Source organism: Coregonus lavaretus (assembly GCF_964263955.1).
Source record: "Coregonus lavaretus genome assembly, chromosome: 9".
In the NCBI taxonomy this organism is placed as follows: domain Eukaryota; kingdom Metazoa; phylum Chordata; class Actinopteri; order Salmoniformes; family Salmonidae; genus Coregonus; species Coregonus lavaretus.
The window spans coordinates 4,697,173-4,718,442 of NC_139996.1; the positions used below are offsets into that span (position 1 = coordinate 4,697,173).

General features: G+C 45.2%; 1 protein-coding gene across 1 annotated transcript; it reads left to right on the plus strand.

The window, feature by feature from the left end:
* Positions 1 to 2,567: 2,567 nt before the first annotated feature.
* LOC311134832 (uncharacterized protein) lies at positions 2,568 to 19,110 on the plus strand (the record flags this gene model as incomplete). The annotated part of the gene is made up of 11 exons (XM_084168611.1): positions 2,568 to 4,214; positions 4,860 to 6,332; positions 6,501 to 6,642; positions 6,864 to 7,009; positions 8,876 to 8,962; positions 9,377 to 9,562; positions 11,341 to 11,520; positions 12,202 to 12,414; positions 13,128 to 13,247; positions 18,311 to 18,451; positions 19,039 to 19,110. 11 exons carry the CDS (start codon positions 2,568 to 2,570, stop codon positions 19,108 to 19,110), a joined length of 4,407 nt encoding a protein of 1,468 aa, XP_084024737.1.
* Positions 19,111 to 21,270: the final 2,160 nt, after the last annotated feature.

Sequence of the window (21,270 nt, forward strand, 5' to 3'; positions counted from 1 at the left end):
CTTTGTTGTAGAAGCTCTGTTACCTGGCTGAAGTAGTAGCAGTATCAATGGACGCACCATCTTGACTGTGAGTCAATGTGTAGGTTTATCGTGAAGTGTTGCGCCAGCTGACCACACAGGACATGCCAGTCTAGGTGGCATGGCTGCCAGTGGCACTCTTCTCACCGACCGATCCTTCTCTCTTTGTTACCGAGAGGCTTCTCTGATGTTTGGGTTAGGATTTATTTCCGTTCTCTGCCGTGGTGTTTCAACTGTTGTGGGTGTTGTTTTCACGCTTTGTCTTAGAAAAACAGGTGCCGATACTCCGTTATGTAGCTATCTAGACAGTAACTTGCTAATGTATGTCCACCACCCAATATGTAATGTGAGAGCGAGAGAGAAAAAAAAGTTATAGAGTTCACACCTCCTACTCAGACATATTTCTGTCCTGTGTGACAGTGAGAGAAACCTACTTGCTGAACGTTATCATCCATACTACACTAGTACCAGATATTCTTTAGTACAATGTCACTGTCACATCATAAACGTATAATTCCTTCATATTATAGCACATCCACTCACCAGTGTTCACCAGTGTCGTTCACCACCGCAATGTGCGACAGCGCCGGTGAACCTCCAACAACCTGAGCTGGCTAGCTAGTTCTCTTGCTCTCCAACTATCTTCACGTTACCTTTGCAGGCGTCAGACAATGGCAGAGAAACGGTCATTTGGGTATGCATTGTGTTTATAGCTAATCACATTATTATGAGTTTTAGATGAAATGAAGCTAGTTGAGGAGCCGGGGGTTTTTGTCGTTACAGAACAGGCTGTTTCGCGCTCAAGAACAATCGAGCAAGGATGTCATGAGCAAATCTAGAGTGGACTAAAGTAGGCTAATAGATGACAAATCCGTCGATCTTGGTGGATTTTCATAGATTGTTGAAAATGGAGGTCATTGTGTGCTTTCACAAAATAATAACACAACATAAAACAGTTTTTAAATATTAATTGTTATTAATTGAGATAACAGGCCTATGAGATGTAGCCTACCTGCTATCTGGAAATGTAAATGTTTTTTAATCCCCAAGAAAAAAATGTTGATGTAATGTTTACTATAGGCCACTCACTTTGACTCTGCTACTGATGTCTGTTCAGTCTCATGTGGCATGAAAGGATCATTTTAATGAGATCAGATGGACCAGGGTCAGTGTTTCCCAAACCTGGTCCTCGGGTACCCTCAACAGTACACATTGTAGTTGTAGCCCGGGATAAACATACCTCGTTCACACCTCATTCAACTCATCAAGGGCTTGTTGATTAGTTGACAAGTTGAATCAGTTGTGCTTGTCAAGGGCTACAATGAAAATGTGTACTGTTGAGGGGTACTCGAGGACCAGGGTTGGGAAACACTGGACCAGACCATTTCCTCGGTGCTGCCCGCCCGTACTGAGGCGAACAGAGGCTGAGGAGAGAGAACAGAGGTGCCTGCCTGAGGTATTCCTTACACATGTTCCAGGGCAGCTTGCCCCCTTTCTACCAAATTCACCCGATTCCGCGGTTTCAAAGGCAAATCTCTGATCCCGACACAGGCAAGAATTTAAAAGGAGCCAAGATCCTATCATCAGTCAATGCTGGTAAGTCGGATATCAGCCTATATTCTGTTGATTAGGAAGCTTTAATAGAAAGAAATCTGTAGCATGTTCAGCGTACAACCCGCTATCTCGGGTCCCTATTATAAAGAGATTCATGGCACATACACACACACACCACCAGCCTGATTAGCTTATAACACTACACCAGCGTGGTGCAGTCTCAATGAGAAATCATTCAAATCAAGGTCGTTGTTAATTGTGCCTATAAGAAGTAAACGGTTTGTTTTGTCGGCTATAGATATACAAGGCTATAGATGAATGTGACGATTAGCGGTTTTCAGAGAACGGATGAGAAAACCATCTCTGCGTTTTATGGGGGGGGGGGGGGGGGGACAGAGAAAAGATGCTGATTGCGTGAAAACCCGGATCCGATTTAAGAAATAGGTTGAGATAGAACGAATGCTTGCGTTTGCCTGTCCTGTGTTCACGGAACAGTTTTCTAACACTACCCCTGCAGTTGCGGCAAAAGTTTGGCGTAATCGTTTATCATTTTATTATCTGCAGTGTTCAATGGAAGAATCTCGCACGAGATCTTATAAGATCCACACTAGCAACAGCATTTGCAACGTCTTAATGATCAACAAAAAGTCCTACTACAAATAGCATCAATCGTCCATATTACGGTTCAGCACCATGGACAGTTCGCATTTAAGCGTGTCTGTGTGTTTGGCGGGTATTATTGAAGCAGATGTGTAGTGACGCAGTTTTAGAAGACTAAACCATTTGATTTCGCTCACTTGGGGATTGCATGCGTTCCCTTACTTCTTTATTTGGTCTAGCTATGTAAATAAAACCAGTAAGCTATCCTAGGCATAGATGTTGCTTGTAAACCCCGATATGCAATTCCAATTATAATTTGACCATGGGTTCATTGCGGCCTTATTCTAGGACTGAGGATAGTGTGGTGGGGGAATTTTGATGGGCCAGCCTGAGCCATGGCTCATGGGAAGAAGCCAGGGAAGATCACCAGAATCCTGGGGCCCAGCCCTCCATCCTGCCCTGGCCACGCTGGATTCATAGAGAAGAAGCCAGGGACTATTAGAAGAATATTGGCCCCCAGCCCTCCGCCCAGGCCGGGTCCCACAGGATCCACAGAGGAGTCTAATGAAGAACCTCATAATGAAGGCCCTCAGAAAGAAAGCCCACAGAGTTTTAGGAGTAAGGGCCCTCCGCCCTGCCCTGGCCCCCCATCCACAGGGGAGCCTACTGACGAAGAACCCCAGAGTCTGAGCAGCAAAGGCCCAACTGAAGGACCTCGTAATGGGCCCTGGAGTCTGAAGAGTGAGGGCCCTCCTCAGCACTCTCAGAGCGCCAGCAATGAGGAGCTGGACAATAACAACGGCGAGAGGAACCCTGGGCCTGCAGCAGCTGTCCCTGTCCCTGTCCCTGTCCCTGTCCCTGTCCCTGCAACACAGGCCCACCCAACCCAAGACCACAGCCACCTGACTCAGGCCCAGGACTACCCTCGGCAGCCAGATGCCCAGGCCCAGCCCCGACAGCCCCAGCAGCATTGCAGAGAGAGTCCAACCAGCCCCAGCACCAGGCCCACCTCTGACTCCCCATCCAGCCAGGAGAGCGAGCCCAGGGCTGTTAAACCAGCACCTGTTTTTACCAGTGCCAGTCCTAACCACCCGTGTCAGATTAGTCCCACCAGTGCCAGTCCTAACCACCCGTGTCAGATTAGTCCCACCAATTCACCTCTTCCTGTCCCTCCTAGAGCTAGTGTCTTGCTGAACCAGCCCAGTGACACCACCAGCCCTGACAGCATGGATGAGGAGGAGGAGGAGGAGGAGGAGGAGGAAGAGGACAGCTGCTCAGAGTACGACAACGTGGGTTCGGACGTGGAGGTTGCGGAGCAAGACATTGATCAGGTGCTACATGTGGAAGACCAGGGCATGAAGGTGAGGTATGACAGCCACGACCCTGAGCCTCAGGATGGAGGCTATGTAGAGAGGGAGGATGGCATGTACGTGGAACACCAAGACAGAACCTACGTGGAACACCAAGACAGAACCTACGTGGAACACCAAGACGGAACCTACATGGAACACCAAGACGGAACCTACGTGGAATGTGAAGACAGAACTTACATAGAACACGAAGACGGAACCTATGTGAAACTCCAAGACGGAACCTACGTGGAACACCAAGACGGAACCTACGTGGAACACCAAGACGGAACCTACGTGGAACATCAAGACGGAACCTACGTGGAACACCAAGACGGAACCTACGTGGAACACCAAGACGGAACCTACGTGGAATGTGAAGACAGAACTTACATAGAACACGAAGACGGAACCTACGTGAAACTCCAAGACGGAACCTACGTGGAATGTGAAGACAGAACTTACATGGAACACGAAGACGGAACCTACGTTGAAAGTGAGGATTGTACCTATTGCCCCAAGGATGCTACCTATGTAGAAGGTGTGGAGGGTACCTATGTGGAGGATAGTGTGAAGGGGAACAGCCTGGAGGGGAACAGCCTGGAGGGGAACAGCCTGGAGGGGAACAGCCTGGAGGGGGATGGCAGCGGCACTGGACAATACAAACCCACCAGGTCTGAGTCTGAGGAAATGGTTATGTATGATGAAAGACTACGGCAGGAGACAGATGCAAATCCCTGTAGCTCTTCTGAGAATCAGTTCAGTGACAATCCATGTCATCATCCCCTCAAGGCTGGAGACGAGGAGGAGGATGAGGGGCAGGAGGAGGAGGTGGAGGGGCAGGAGGGGGAGGAGGTGGAGGAGAGGCAGGAGGGGGAGGAGGTGGAGGGGAAAGAGGTGGAGGGGCAGGAGGAGGAGGTGGAGGAGGAAGTGGTGGAGGAGGTGGAGGGCCAGGAGGAGGAGGTGGAGGAGGGACAGGAGGTGGAGGGGAAGGAGGGGGAGGAGGCGGAGGTGGAGGTGCAGGAAGATAATAATTTTCCAGATGAGACAGGAGAAACAGAGGAAGAGCGGGATGTGACCACGTACACAGAGGAGGATTCTGAAGAGACAGAGGACAGAGAGCAGAAAAAATCACCCAACAGCCACCTGGAGAATGATGTGGAGAGGATGAGAGAGGGAGAGAGGATGAGAGAGGAAAAGAGGGGTGACCGAGACAGGGAGGATGGTGAGGTCTGCAGAGTGCAGGAGCAAACCCCCAGCCGCCAGCGGAAGGAGGAGAGGATGAGAGATGGAGAGCAAAAGGGAGATAGAGAGGACGATGATAGTGCGGAAGTTGAGGTCTTCTCTATGGGGAACTGTAACACCCCTGAGGACAGTAAGATCTCAGTGTGTGTCTCAGAGTCCCCACAAAGGGCCCCCTATAGGGGTAGTGGAGGGGGAAGGGATTGGACTTGTGAGGCCCCTCAAAGGGCCCATAAGGAGGTGAAGAGGCAGGGGAGGGGAGGAGGACGGGGAGGGAGGAGTGGGAGGGAAGGAGGAAGGGGCTGGAGGGAGACTGACAGGGAGGAAGACACTGGCCAGATAGTATCTGAGATAAAGGTATGCATGAGCAGCAGCAGCAGCTCAGAGACACAGGACTGCAGAGAGGCTGCCACCAGGCCCAGACCACCAAGACCCAGACCCAGGCCTAGGTCCGGCCCCGGCCCCGGCTCCCCACACCCTCACCAGACAGAATTCCGCCCGAAACAGGCCTACCAGACCCACACCTACCTGACAGAGGTCCATACCTTCACAACACAGGTCCAGAACCACCAGCTAAAGGCCCAGAGTGATGTCCGACAGAACCAGAAGACAAAGACACAGAACTGCAGAGAAGGTGCCATCAGACCTAGACCCAGATCTGGCCCCAACACAACACACCCTCACCCTCCCCAGACCCCGGCCTTAATGCAGCACACTCAGGCCCACCAGACCCAGACCCAGACCCAGTATCGACAGGCCCAGACGACACAGGCCCAGCCCACACAGGCCCAGACGACACAGGCCCAGACGCACAAGAGACAAGCACCCTCCCACCCGACACAGGCCCACCCGACACAGGCCCACCCAACACAGGCCCAGCCTCATCAGACCCAGACCCAGACCCAGACCCAGTATCGACAGGCCCAGCCGACACAGGCCCAGACGCACAAGAGACAAGCACCCACCCACCCAACACAGGCCCAGCCTCATCAGACCCAGACCCAGCAGCACCACAGAGAGAGTCCCGTCAACCCCAACCACAGCCCCACCTCTGACAGCCCTAGGCCCACCTCTGACAGCCCTAGGCCCACCTCTGACAGCCCTAGGCCCACCTTTGACAGCCCTAGGCCCACCTTTGACAGCCCTAGGCCCACCTTTGACAGCCCTAGGCCCACCTTTGACAGCCCTAGGCCCACCTCTGCCTCCCCTCCCAGCCACAAGGCCCAGACACAGGACCACACTCCCCAGACCCGACAGACCCGACAGACCCAGCAGCATTGCAGAGAGACCACCACCAGCCGGAGCCCCAGGCCTCCCTCTCCTCCCTTCCAGGAGAGCCGCCAGGTCCACACCCAGAACCAGAACCAGACCCAGCAGCCTCGCAGAGACAGCACCACCAGCCCCAGCCCAAGGCCCACTTCTGACTCCTCATCCAGCCTGGAGAAACATCCTAGGGCTGTAAAACCATCACCATTACCATCACCATCTCCACCAGCTTCACACCACAACGCAGAGCCACAGAGAGAGTCCCCAGAGGAGAGACAGACACGGACACAGACACACAAACAGGTAACTGCCTGATGCTGCCAACTCCAACAGGGTTTGTTTTATGACAGGGACCATGTACAACAAACACTGCACCAGATTTTTACCTACATAGCTAAGTCTCATCTGCAGTCCGGTCGTGTTTCTGTCTGTTTCTGTCTGTTAGTAAGATCTCCCCTCTGCCTGTTCCAGATGCCTCAAGACGTCTCAGAGCAGCAGCCTAGCAGGCCTCACTGCCCAGAGCCCCAGGCCCCAGAGGGGGACAGGAACAACACACCTCCGCCTGAACCAACAAAGAACAACGCCTCGTTCCCCAGCTTTGTGGATGGTAAATATCATTTCTCTGTATAGTTCATTGATTCCATACCTGAGTAATGGACATTTGATTATATGATATAACCATTTTATGAATCTTTTGGTCTCTGGTGTGATGTTGTTATAGTGCTGCAACAAAGCAATAGGACAATAAAGGTCGCCTGAATGTGAATCTGTCTGGATCTGAGTCACAGGTTCCTGTCTTAATAAAATAAGTAAATCAATATTTCTTATGCCCAGTCCCAGGTCCGTGTGAGCCCGAGGACCTGATCGATGGGATTATCTTTGCTGCTAACTACCTGGGTTCCACCCAGCTGCTGTCTGACAAGAACCCATCTAAAGGAATACGCATGACCCAGGCACAGGAGGCTGTCAGTCAGGTCAAGGTATGGTGGGTGTGGTGTGGTGTGGTGTGTGGGTGGGTGTGGTGTGTGTGGGTCTGTGTGGGTGTGGTGGGTGTGGTGTGGGTGCGGTGTGGTCTGTGGGTGGATGGGTGTGGTTGGGTGTGGTGGGTGGGTGTGGTGTGAGTGGGTGTGTGTGTGTCTGGGTGGGTGGGTGTGGGGTGGGTGGGTGTGGTGTGTGGGTGTGGTGAGGTGGGTGGGTGTTATGTGGTGGGTGGTTGGGTGTGGTGTGGGTGGGTGGGTGGGTGTGGTGTTGGTATGGGAGGTGGGTGTGGTGTGGTGGGTGTGGGTCGGTGGGTGTGGTGTGTGTTGGTGTGGGTGTGTTTTCTCCAAAAGGATAGTAAAACAAGGAACATTCTCCCTCGAGGGGACATTTCGCATGTCCCCAAGAGAACAAAGGCTAATTTAAGTTTAGGGGTTAGGTTTAGGGTTACAATTAGAGTTAGGCTTAGAATTAGGGTTAGGGTTAGGGTATTGTGCTGTCTTACTAACTGACCAGGCTAATGTTATTATATTAGCATTGTGCTGTCTTACTAACTGACCAGGCTAAGGTTATTATATTAGCATTGTGCTGTCTTACTAACTGACCAGGCTAAGGTTATTATATTAGCATTGTGCTGTCTTACTAACTGACCAGGCTAATGTTGTTATATTAGCATTGTGCTGTCTTACTAACTGACCAGGCTAAGCTTATTATATTAGCATTGTGCTGTCTTACTAACTGACCAGGCTAAGGTTATTATATTAGCATTGTGCTGTCTTACTAACTGACCAGGCTAAGGTTATTATATTAGCATTGTGCTGTCTTACTAACTGACCAGGCTAAGGTTATTATATTAGCATTGTGCTGTCTTACTAACTGACCAGGCTAATGTTGTTATATTAGCATTGTGCTGTCTTACTAACTGACCAGGCTAAGCTTATTATATTAGCATTGTGCTGTCTTACTAACTGACCAGGCTAAGCTTATTATATTAGCATTGTGCTGTCTTACTAACTGACCAGGCTAAGGTTATTATATTAGCATTGTGCTGTCTTACTAACTGACCAGGCTAAGGTTATTATATTAGCATTGTGCTGTCTTACTAACTGACCAGGCTAAGGTTATTATATTAGCATTGTGCTGTCTTACTAACTGACCAGGCTAATGTTGTTATATTAGCATTGTGCTGTCTTACTAACTGACCAGGCTAAGCTTATTATATTAGCATTGTGCTGTCTTACTAACTGACCAGGCTAAGCTTATTATATTAGCATTGTGCTGTCTTACTAACTGACCAGGCTAAGCTTATTATATTAGCATTGTGCTGTCTTACTAACTGACCAGGCTAAGCTTATTATATTAGCATTGTGCTGTCTTACTAACTGACCAGGCTAAGCTTATTATATTAGCATTGTGCTGTCTTACTAACTGACCAGGCTAATGTTGTTATATTAGCATTGTGCTGTCTTACTAACTGACCAGGCTAAGCTTATTATATTAGCATTGTGCTGTCTTACTAACTGACCAGGCTAAGGTTATTATATTAGCATTGTGCTGTCTTACTAACTGACCAGGCTAAGGTTATTATATTAGCATTGTGCTGTCTTACTAACTGACCAGGCTAAGGTTATTATATTAGCATTGTGCTGTCTTACTAACTGACCAGGCTAATTTTGTTACCCATTAAATGGTCAAGATGATGTTGTATTTTTTTACGCATCTCATGTCTTGATCTATGGATGGCAGTTGGTCTGTTCATCAATTGTCTTCTGTTATTCCTAACAAAAGTAAGGAAATGTGCCTTGGAGTGCACTTTCGAACCACATGATGGCGGTCTTTTATTCCTTTTCACCATGGTTTGCCCACAGAGCCAAGATGAAGACTCTCAAATGGTGACAGAAGTGGACCTCTTCATCTCCACCAAGGCAGTCAAAATGCTGAATGCTGACTCACAGGTGTGTAACTGTGAGCTCTGACTTAATAAAAACACTGTGTATTACTTCTCTGTAGCACCAAGTCCGGAACTAGGCCCGGGATTCTATCCGATCACGTTTGTAGACAATGCATCTCTTAAAGGCAATATTCACACGTCGGCGAAAATCACATACACAGTAAATAGTCAATGTTGGCTCAATCAGAAATTAACTTTAGACGTCAAGCGCCCTATAATGCGGATCTAATGCGGATCAGATTGAATCCCCCCTAGGTTTAATCTGTGTCCAGGAAACCTGCCCAAAGCTTCATTTTATGCTGTTTCATAAGATTCCTCTGTCTTGCTCCTTGTGGACATGTTGTTGAGGACCGTCCACTCCACACAGTACTGAGTTATTACCACAGCAGCTATATATATATATTATTTATTCCCCCAGGAGACGCTGATGGACAGTGCGTTGCGTTCCATCTCTTACATCGCAGACATCGGGAGCATCGTGGTTCTGATGGCTCGTACCCATATGTCAGGCACGTCCTCGCAGGACTGTACTGAAGCTGATCTCTCCTCCTCAGAGGGACAGAGACAGTACAGAATGATCTGCTATGTCTTCGAGTCAGAGGACGTGAGTACAATTTGTATTCTGGTCTGTCCTGATTTCTGTTCTATTCTCCCACTCGCTTCCCTTGGCATACTGCTGAACATTATTGATTTATTGGGGCAATGATTTTGGTCTCTGAGATTGATTATTGTTTGCCACAGTGTTCGCAGAAGAAGGTCTATTGCTGAATTGAAAACACCACATTTTGTTTTTATACATTTCTATACACTATCTACAGTACAAAACTACTGAACATAATTTTAAAGCTTTAAAAATGGTCATTGCTTGTACAGAGGCCCTACTTTATTAATCTCTAATGTTGGCCTTCCTATAACGTGTTATACACTACATTACCAAAATTATGTGGACACCTGCTCGTCGAACATCGCATTCCAAAATCATGGGCATTCATATGGAGTTGGTCTCCCCTTTGCTGCTATAACAGCCTCCAGTCTTCTGGGAAGGCTTTCCACTAGATGTTGGAACATTGCTGCGGGGACTTGCTTCTATTCAGCCACAAGAGCATTAGTGAGGTCGGGCACTGATGTTGGGCGATTAGGCCTGGCTCGCAGTCGGCGTTCCAATTCATCCCAAAGGTGTTCGATGAGGTTGAGGTCAGGGCTCTGTACAGGCCAATCAAGTTCTTGCACACCGATCTCGACAAACCATTTCTGTATGGACCTCGCTTTGTGCACGGGAGCATGGTCATGCTGAAACAGGAAAGGGCCTTCCCCAAACTGTTTCCACAAAGTTGGAAGCACAGAATCGTCTAGAATGTCATCGTATGTTGTAGCGTTAAGATTTCCTTTCTCTGGAACTAAGGGGCCTAGTCTGAACCATGAAAAACAGCCCCAGACTATTATTCCTCCTCCACCAAACTTTACAGTTGGCACTAGCGTTCTCCTGGCATCCGCCAAACCCAGATTCGTCCGTCGGACTGCCAGATGATGAAGCGTGATTAATCTCTCCAGAGAACGCGTTTCCACTGATCCAGAGTCCAATGGCGGTGAGCGTTACACCACTCCAGCCGACGCTTGGCATTGCGCATGGTGATCTTAGGCTTGTGTTTGGCTGCTCGGCCATGGAAACCCATTTTATGAAGCTCCCAACTAACAGTTCTTGTGCTGACGTTGCTACCAGAGGCAGTTTGGAACTTGGTAGTGAGTGTTGCAACCGTGGACAGACGATTTTTAAGCGCTTCAGCACTTGGCAGTCCCGTTACGTGATCTTGTGTGGCCTACCACTTTGCGGCTGAGCCGGTGTTGCTCCTAGACGTTTCCACTTCACAATAACAGCACTTACAGTTGACCTGGGCAGCTCTAGCAGGGCAGAAATGTGACGAACTGACTTGTTGGAAAGGTGGCATCCTATGACGGTGCCACGTTGAAAGTCACTGAGCTCTTCAGTACAGGCCACTCTACTGCCAGTGTTTGTCTATGGCGATTGCATGGCTGTGTGCTCGATTTTATAAACCTGTCAGCAGCGGGTGTGTCCACATACATTTGAAGGGGTGTCCACATACATTTGAAGGGGTGTCCACATACATTTGAAGGGGTGTCCACATACTTTTGAAGGGGTGTCCACATACATTTGAAGGGGTGTCCACATACATTTGAAGGGGTGTCCACATACATTTGTATATATAGTGTATCTTCATTCATCATTTGGTTGGTCCTTAACCCATCTCTGTATTGTTGTCAACTTGAATAGCCTGTCTCTTCCATTGAGTAGTTTCTTCCTACCAACCCTCCCCTCCCCTCTCCCTCTCCTGCCCTCACCTCTCCTCTGCCTCTTCTCCCCAGGCCCAGCTCATTGCCCAGTCCATCGGCCAGGCATTCAGCGTCGCCTACAGGGAGTTCCTCCGAGCCAATGGGATCAACCCTAAGGACCTGAGTCAGAAGCAATACAGTGACATCATCAATTCCCAGGAGATGTACAACGACGACCTGGTGCATTTCTCAAACTCTGACAACTGTAAAGAGGTGTGTGTGTGTGTGTGTGTGCGTGCGTGCCTATATGCATGCATGAAATAGACTGATAGACAAGTGTAAAGAGGTGTGACGGCTTACTGTGGTGATTGTTGACCGTGATGCATGACTCTAGATACACTCCATCAACTCAGTATAGAGGGCAGATACAGTAGAGAAGATATTGAGGCTCTTGGACCATGCAGTAGCTTCGGCGTTCCATGTGGGGCGGCAGGTAGCTTTAGTGGTTAAGAGCGTTGTGCCAGTAACCAAAAGGTCGCTGGTTCTAATCCCCGAGCCGACTAGGTGAAAAATCTGTTGATGTGCCCTTGAGCAAGGCACTTCAACCCTAATTGCTCCTGTAAGTCGCTCTGGATAAGAGCGTCTGCTAAATGACTAAAAATGTAAATGTAAATGTAGCTAGGCAGTGCAAAGATGTTTGCTAGAGTTCGGGATCGATCTTACCCATCCGGTAAGCTAAAAACAATGACGTTGAAGAGTACAAGTAAGTAGTGTTCTTGCTTCAGTAAGACCACTACTGTTATTCTGCATATCTATTTTTTGATGATAATTTTTTTTCATATTTTCATTATTTTATTATCAAGTAAAATGAAGTTTATAAGATAGACTAATAACTTCTAACTTAAAGATATATAAATGGACTTCCTGTCTCTGTGTGTTTGTGTGTCTCCACAGCTGGAGTTGGAGAAGCAGAGGGGAGAGAGCCTGGGTGTAGTGATAGTGGAGTCTGGCTGGGGCTCCATCCTGCCCACGGTGATCCTGGCTAACATGTTGAACAGCGGCCCGGCTGCCCGCTCTGGGAAACTCAGCGTCGGGGACCAGATCATGTCCATTAACAACACTAGCCTGGTGGGCCTACCGTTAGCTACCTGCCAGGGTATCATCAAGGTCTGGAGCATACAGTCGACTCAGGCAGCATCTATGTTATTCAAAAAACTGCTCTTTTATCAGTCATGAAGGAAAGGAGATGGGGAGTTGAGGAAAGGAAGACATTTTAGCGGTATTGAGATTGAGACACAGCCATTATAGGAATCCATTTTAGAGTATTGTGATTGAGACACAGCCATTGTAGGAAGCCATTTTAGAGTATTGAGATTGCGACACAGCCATTCTAGGAAGCCATTTTAGAGTATTGAGATTGAGACACAGCCATTGTAGGAAGCCATTTTAGAGTATTGAGATTGCGACACAGCCATTCTAGGAAGCCATTTTAGAGTATTGAGATTGAGACACAGCCATTATGGGAAGCCATTTTAGAGTATTGAGATTGAGACACAGCCATTGTAGAAAGCCATTTTAGAGTATTGAGATTGCGACACAGCCATTCTAGGAAGCCATTTTAGAGTATTGAGATTGAGACACAGCCATTATGGGAAGCCATTTTAGAGTATTGAGATTGAGACACAGCCATTCTAGGAAGCCATTTTAGAGTATTGAGATTGAGACACAGCCATTCTAGGAAGCCATTTTAGAGTATTGAGATTGAGACACAGCCATTCTAGGAAGCCATTTTAGAGTATGAGATTGAGACACAGCCATTCTAGGAAGCCATTTTAGTGTTGAGACAGGTGTCATTTATTGTGTTCCGGTTGTCCTTCCAGGGTCTGAAGAGCCAGGTCCAGGTGAAGCTGAGTATCGTGTGTTGTCCTCCTGTAACCACCGTCCTCATCAAGAGACCTGACCTCAAGTTCCAGCTGGGCTTCAGTGTTCAGAATGGCATCGTGAGTAGGATTATGATACAGTTATAATGCATTATAAGAATGTATAATTAAAAAAATATATATATGTATATTTTAGCAGCTTTAATATTGCAGATAGATTATAGCTTCCATCAATGTAATTGTCTGCATCATTTCCAATCCCCCATATATTTATTGGTAAATATATATATTTATATATATATATACATACATACACATACATACATATACACATATATAAATATACATATACACATACATATACATACATACAAACATACAGTGGGGCAAAAAAGTATTTAGTCAGCCACTATTTGTGCAAGTTCTCCCACTTAAAAAGATGAGAGAGGCCTGTAATTTTCATCATAGGTACACGTCAACTATGAAAGACAAATTGAGAAAAAAAATTCCAGAAAATCACATTATAGGATTTTTTATGAATTTATTTGCAAATTATGGTGGAAAATAAGTATTTGGTCACCTACAAACAAGCAAGATTTCTGGCTCTCACAGACCTGTAACTTCTTCTTTAAGAGGCTCCTCTGTCCTCCACTCGTTACCTGTATTAATGGCATCTGTTTGAACTTGTTATCAGTATAAAAGACACCTGTCCACAACCTCAAACAGTCACACTCCAAACTCCACTATGGCCAAGACCAAAGAGCTGACAAAGGACACCAGAAACAAAATTGTAGACCTGCACCAGGCTGGGAAGACTGAATCTGCAATAGGTAAGCAGCTTGGTTTGAAGAAATCAACTGTGGGAGCAATTATTAGGAAATGGAAGACATACAAGACCACTGATAATCTCCCTCGATCTGGGGCTCCACGCAAGATCTCACCCCGTAGGGTCAAAATGATCACAAGAACGGTGAGCAAAAATCCCAGAACCACACGGGGGGACCTAGTGAATGACCTGCAGAGAGCTGGGACCAAAGTAACAAAGCCTACCATCAGTAACACACTACGCCGCCAGGGACTCAAATCCTGCAGTGCAAGACGTGTCCGCCTGCTTAAGCCAGTAAATGTCCAGGCCTGTCTGAAGTTTGCTAGAGTGCATTTGGATGATCCAGAAGAGGATTGGGAGAATGTCATATGGTCAGATGAAACCAAAATATAACTTTTTGGTAAAAACTCAACTCGTCGTGTTTGGAGGACAAAGAATGCTGAGTTGCATCCAAAGAACACCATACCTACTGTGAAGCATGGGGGTGGAAACATCATGCTTTGGGGCTGTTTTTCTGCAAAGGGACCAGGACGACTGATCCGTGTAAAGGAACGAATGAATGGGGCCATGTATCGTGAGATTTTGAGTGAAAACCTCCTTCCATCAGCAAGGGCATTGAAGATGAAACGTGGCTGGGTCTTTCAGCATGACAATGATCCCAAACACACCGCCCGGGCAATGAAGGAGTGGCTTCGTAAGAAGCATTTCAAGGTCCTGGAGTGGCCTAGCCAGTCTCCTGATCTCAACCCCATAGAAAATCTTTGGAGGGAGTTGAAAGTCTGTGTTGCCCAGCGACAGCCCCAAAACATCACTGCTCTAGAGGAGATCTGCATGGAGGAATGGGCCAAAATACCAGCAACAGTGTGTGAAAACCTTGTGAAGACTTACAGAAAACGTTTGACCTGTGTCATTGCCAACAAAGGGTATATAACAAAGTATTGAGAAACTTTTGTTATTGACCAAATACTTATTTTCCACCATAATTTGCAAATAAATTCATTAAAAATCCTACAATGTGATTTTCTGGATTTTTTTTTCTCATTTTGTCTGTCATAGTTGACGTGTACCTATGATGAAAATTACAGGCCTCTCTCATCTTTTTAAGTGGGAGAACTTGCACAATTGGTGGCTGACTAAATACTTTTTTCCCCCACTGTACATATAAATATATATATACTGTATATATATATACAATATATATATATATATATATATATATATATATATATATACACATATCTTTAAAATATATATTTTCCTTTATTATTTTCCCCTAACCCTACCACCCCTCCCCTAATTGGAGTAAACTAATGGACAACAACACTTAGGCTTCTACTTCCAGTTTATACATACTATATACATTTTACGGACACAATCTTTTTTACAATAATTACATTTTGTTTGTTTTTAGTCCTGCCCTTCCTTTACCCTCAACCTCTCCCATCTATTTCTGAAGACCTTCCAGTTTGATTTCTATTTCCCATATATGTTTAACTGTGCTGTTTCACAAAAGTTTTGAAATACATGTCCTTAAATGAAACTGGTATATATATATATATATATATATATATATTTTTTTTTTTGTCACAATTTTCTTTAACCAATTTTGGTCTTTAATGCAGTTCCTTACTTTTTCCGCCTTCCACTTTCCTCTTCCATTTTTGCGGTAATGCTGCAATTAGTTGGTTGTAATTTTGGATAGAGCAAACATTTCCATATATTTTTGTTAGCTGCATGTGTGACATAACTCCACCAATCCTATTTATGATATAATTTACAAAGATTATACCTTTTTTAAATGTTTTATTGAAAAATAATGTTTTTTGATCAATTCGTACATAACCACAATATTTGTTGTATTATTTGTTCTGCCCTTTCTGGTGGATTAAACTGAAATTGCAACCAACTTTATATGGCTTGTTTTAAAAATAACTATATTTTGGAGATCATTTCGTTTTCAAATAACTGAAAGTGAGAGGTTGGAATCTGAATAAAGGGAAAAAGTCCATTCTTGAACATGGGGTGAGATATTCTTACTAGTCTGCTAGAGAACCAGTTCGGATTTAAGTATAACTTTTGTATTACTGACGCCTTTAGTGAGAGGTGTAATGCTTTAATATTTAATAATTTCTGCCCTCCGAATTCTTATTCATTATATAAATAGGCCCTTTTCATTTTATCTGGCTTGCCATTCCAAATAAAATTGAATATTTTTTCCTCATATAATTTAAAAAACTGTTCTCTAGGCGTAGGCAAGACCATAAGCAAATAGGTAAACTGGGATAATACTAAAGAGTTAATCAGGGTGATTTTTCCACAAATAGACATGTATTATCCTTTCCATGGTAGCAAGATCTTATATATTTTTGCAAACTTTCTATTAAAATGTATTGGAGTGAGATAATTTCTTTCTTTCGGGATATGTATACCGAGTATGTCCACATCCCCGTCAGACCATTTTATTGGTAAACTACACGGTAATGTAAATGTTTTATTTTTTTGTGATCCAATACATAATATAGTACATTTATCATAATTTGGTTGTAATCCAGAGAGGTTAGAAAATGTATCTAGATCCACTATGAGGCTGTGGAGGGATTAAAGTTGTGGATTTAAAAGAAAACATGAATCATCAGCGTACAATGACACCTTTGTTTTTAATCCCTGGATTTCTAACCCCTTAATATTATTGTTGGATCTGATTTTAACAGCTAACATTTTGATGGCAATAATAAATAGATATGCCGATAGTGGACAACCTTGTTTTACTCCTCTTGACAGTTTAAAATTATATGAGAAGTAGCCATTATTTACTATTTTACACCTAGGGTTACTATACATAACTTTAACCCATTTTATAAGAGATTCTCCAAAATTGAAATATTCCAGACATTTATGTATAAACTCCAGTTATACTTTATCAAAGGCCTTTTCAAAGTCAGCTATGAATACCAGCATACCTACACTGGTATGCCATCCAGCCCTGGAGTTTTCCTGGACTTAAAGGCTTTAATTGCATCAAGAGGTTCCTCCTCTGTAATTTGGCCTTCACATTAGTCTTTCTGTACAGCTGTTAATTTTACATTGTTAATAGAAAGAAAATCCATACAATTAGCTTCATTTAGTGGAGATGGAGGAGACTGAAATGAAAACATATGCTTAAAATACTTAACTTCCTCTTTCAAAATATCCTTTGGTGAATCATGGGTGACTCCGTCATTTGTAAAAAGTTTCAGTAAATTATTTTTGGTAGCATTTCTATGTTGAAGATAAAAAAAAAAAAGAAAAGGTGAATTTTTCCCCAAATTCCATCCAGTTCGCTTTATTTCTAATAATATATTACACTTGATCTTTCTTGAATAAGTTTCTCCATTTATTTTTGTTTTTCCTCTAATTTATTCTGAGCCTCTATGTTACAGTTTTTATTGCTACCTATCTGTTCTGTTAGTCCTTCCATTTCCTTTGTTAGTATGGACTCTTTTGACCTAAATTGCTTTCACTTTAGAGATGAGTACTGAATTGCATGGCCTCTAAAGGCACATTTAAAAGTGTCCCATACAATAAGGGGATTTGCTGTACCTATGTTATGTCGGAAAAAGTCAGTTATAAAGTATTCTGTCCTAGTTAAAAACATGTTTTCATCCAATAGGCTTTGATTAAATGTCCACTATCCTCGCCCATGTGGAAATTCTGTAAGAGTGATATATATGCTAATTATGTGATTGTCTGACCGCATTCTGTCCCCTATCAACACTTTTTAAACTTTTGGTGCCAGAGAGAATGACATAAGAAAGTAATCAAGACGACTAGCTTGATTGAGCCTCCGCCATGTATATCTCACTAGATCAGGATATTTAAGCCTCCATATACAGTGGGGAGAACAAGTATTTGATACACTGCCGATTTTGCAGGTTTTCCTACTTACAAAGCATGTAGAGGTCTGTAATTTTTATCATAGGTACACTTCAACTGTGAGAGACGGGATCTAAAACAAAAATCCAGAAAATAACATTGTATGATTTTTAAGTAATTAATTTGCATTTAATTAATCACCTTTCCTCCACAAACAACCATAAACTCAGATGCTCAACAGTTGTTCCATCCCAGAGCCCAACTCAAGAAAGGACTTGATTTACGAATGCATATACTGTTTGAGAAGGCATTCAAAATTGAGCAAAAACTGGCAAAGATGTGGAGATTTGATTAACCATTGTCAAGTCCTAGGTGATGGAGATCAGCTACACCCCCATTATACGACTTGTCATAACCTCCAAATACTGTTATTATCATCTCTCTCATAATGACCCTGATAACAGCCATCTGGATTCAGAGAGTGGTTTTCTTTCTCTCTCCTCAGATCTGCAGTCTGATGCGTGGCGGTATCGCAGAGCGAGGAGGGGTGCGAGTCGGCCACAGGATCATTGAGATCAATGGGCAGAGTGTTGTTGCCATGCCGCATGAGAAGATAGTCCAGACCCTGTCTGTATCAGTGGGAGAGGTGAGCATCAGATTCCAGTGGCAGTTAGCTACCGGGTTCAAGTAATATCCTATCAGAGCCCGAAACAGACCAATCAGAAGCATTTATACAAATACAAGTGAGTGTCTTCACAATGAGCACTGATCTGTCCTCTTCTCTTCTCCTCCTCCTCCTCCTCCTCCTCCTCCTCCTCCTCCTCCTCCTCCTCCTCCTCCCTCTCCACTCCTCCTCCTCCTCCTCCTCCTCCTCATCTCCTACCTCTCCTCTCCTCTCCTCTCCTCTCCTCTCCTCTCCTCTCCTCTCCTCTCCTCCTCCTCCTCCTCCTCCTCCTCCTCCTCCTCCTCCTCCTCCTCCTCCTCCCTCTCCCCTCCTCCTCCTCCTACCTCCTCTCCTCTCCTGTCCTGTCTTATCCTGTCCTTCTCCTCCTCCTCTCCTCCCTCTCCACTCCTCCTCCTCCTCTCCTCCCTCTCCTCTCCTCCCTCTCCATTCCCCCTCCTCCACCTCATTATCCCCCCCCCTTTCCTGTCCTTCTCCTCCTCCTTTCCTCTCCTCCTCCTCCTCCTCCTCCTCCTCCTCTCCTCTCCCCCTCCTCCTCTCCTCTCTGTCAGATCAACATGAAGACCATGCCTGCGGTGATGTTCAGACTGTTAACAGGGCAGGAGATTCCTGTCTACATTTAGTCTTGCCATGTCTGTGTCCCAAATTGCACCCTATTCCCTATGTAGGGCACTACTTTAGACCAGGACCAATAGGGTTCTGGCTCAAATGTAGTGCACTATATAGAGAATAGGGTGTAATTTGGGACTGAGCCTTTATCTGCATCTCTTTCTGTGTACTCGCTCACTGCTTCTGCATGTCTAGGAGAAGTTGAACAGACAGGATGAGGGTGACAGGCAGCGGAGGCTGGTATTCCAGTCATTCAAATGAGCCTTCCCTCAGATTTTACAGTGACACCAGCCTCCGCTGGTGACAGGGTGATACATTAGCAACATGCATTTTTTTTGTTGATATCACATTATTTTCCTGTTACACTGCTGAAAGGGATTGCCCATTCTCAACTTCTAGAACTACACGGTCATAATGGTTTGAAATGTACATAACATAAATCTGTCCATAGTGTGTGTGCTGTAAAAGTACTGCACGTGCAAGGTCATCATTTTATTTTCAATCGATTCCTTTTTTTTTTTTTTTTTTATAACATGCAAGGTTATGAGAAGTAGTTGTACCTGTAAATCGTTCGTTTTACAGGAGGACTGCTGAAAATGCCATCAACCTGTTTACACTGTAACTTCACTTATTGTTGGGAGGGGTTGGTCTGTCATTATTGTTCATTATAAACTGGGTGGGTCGAGCCCTGAATGCTGATTGGCTGACAGCCGTGGTATATCAGACCGTGTACCACGGGTATACCGATACAGAATAGGACAAGGCTATTCTTCAATAGACATTTACATTTTTACATTTTAGTCATTTTAGCAGAACGCTCTTATCCAGAGCGACTTACAGTTAGTGAGTGCATACATTTTCATACCGGCCCCCCGTGGGAATCGAACCCACAACCCTGGCGTTGCAAGCGCCATGCTCTACCAACTGAGCTACAGAGGACTATAGCAGGGGTATTGTAGCCTGGTCTGTCATTGGAGCCTGTCTTGCCCAATGCATGATTACTACCTTAGGAGTTGGCCCAGACAGCACAAACAGATCTGGGAATCAGGCTACGGTGGTATTGAGCTACAGTGAGGGAAAAAAGTATTTGATCCCCTGCTGATTTTGTACGTTTGCCCACTGACAAATAAATGATCAGTCTATAATTTTAATGGCAGGTTTATTTGAACAGTGAGAGACAGAATAACAACAAAATAATTTTAAAAAACGCATGTCAAAAATGTTATAAATTGATTTGCATTTTAATGAAGGAAATAAGTATTTGACCCCCTCTCAATCAGAAAGATTTCTGGCTCCCAGGTGTCTTTTATACAGGTAACGAGCTGAGATTAGGAGCACACTCTTAAAGGGAGTGCTCCTAATCTCATCTTGTTACCTGTATAAAAGACACCTGTCCACAGAAGCAATCAATCAATCAGATTCCAAACTCTCCACCATGGCCAAGACCAAAGAGCTCTCCAAGGACGTCAGGGACAAGATTGTAGACCTACACAAGGCTGGAATGGGCTACAAGACCATCGCCAAGCAGCTTGGTGAGAAGGTGACAACAGTTGGTGCGATTATTTGCAAATGGAAGAAACACAAAATAACTGTCAATCTCCCTCGGCCTGGGGCTCCATGCAAGATCTCACCTCGTGGAGTTGCAATGATCATGAGAACGGTGAGGAATCACCCCAGAACTACACGGGAGGATCTTGTCAATGATCTCAAGGCAGCTGGGACCATAGTCACCAAGAAAACAATTGGTAACACACTACGCCGTGAAGGACTGAAATCCTGCAGCGCCTGCAAGGTCCCCCTGCTCAAGAAAGCACATATACATATACATGCCCGTCTGAAGTTTGCCAATGAACATCTGAATGATTCAGAGGAGAACTGGGTGAAAGTGTTGTGGTCAGATGAGACCAAAATGGAGCTCTTTGGCATCAACTCAACTCGCCGTGTTTGGAGGAGGAGGAATGCTGCCTATGACCCCAAGAACACTATCCCCACCACTTCACCGCATCAAAGGGACGATGGACGGGGCCATATACCGTCAAATCTTGGGTGAGAACCTCCTTCCCTCAGCCAGGGCATTGAAAATGGGTCGTGGATGGGTATTCCAATATGGCAATGACCCAAAACACACGGCCAAGGCAACAAAGGAGTGGCTCAAGAATAAGCACATTAAGGTC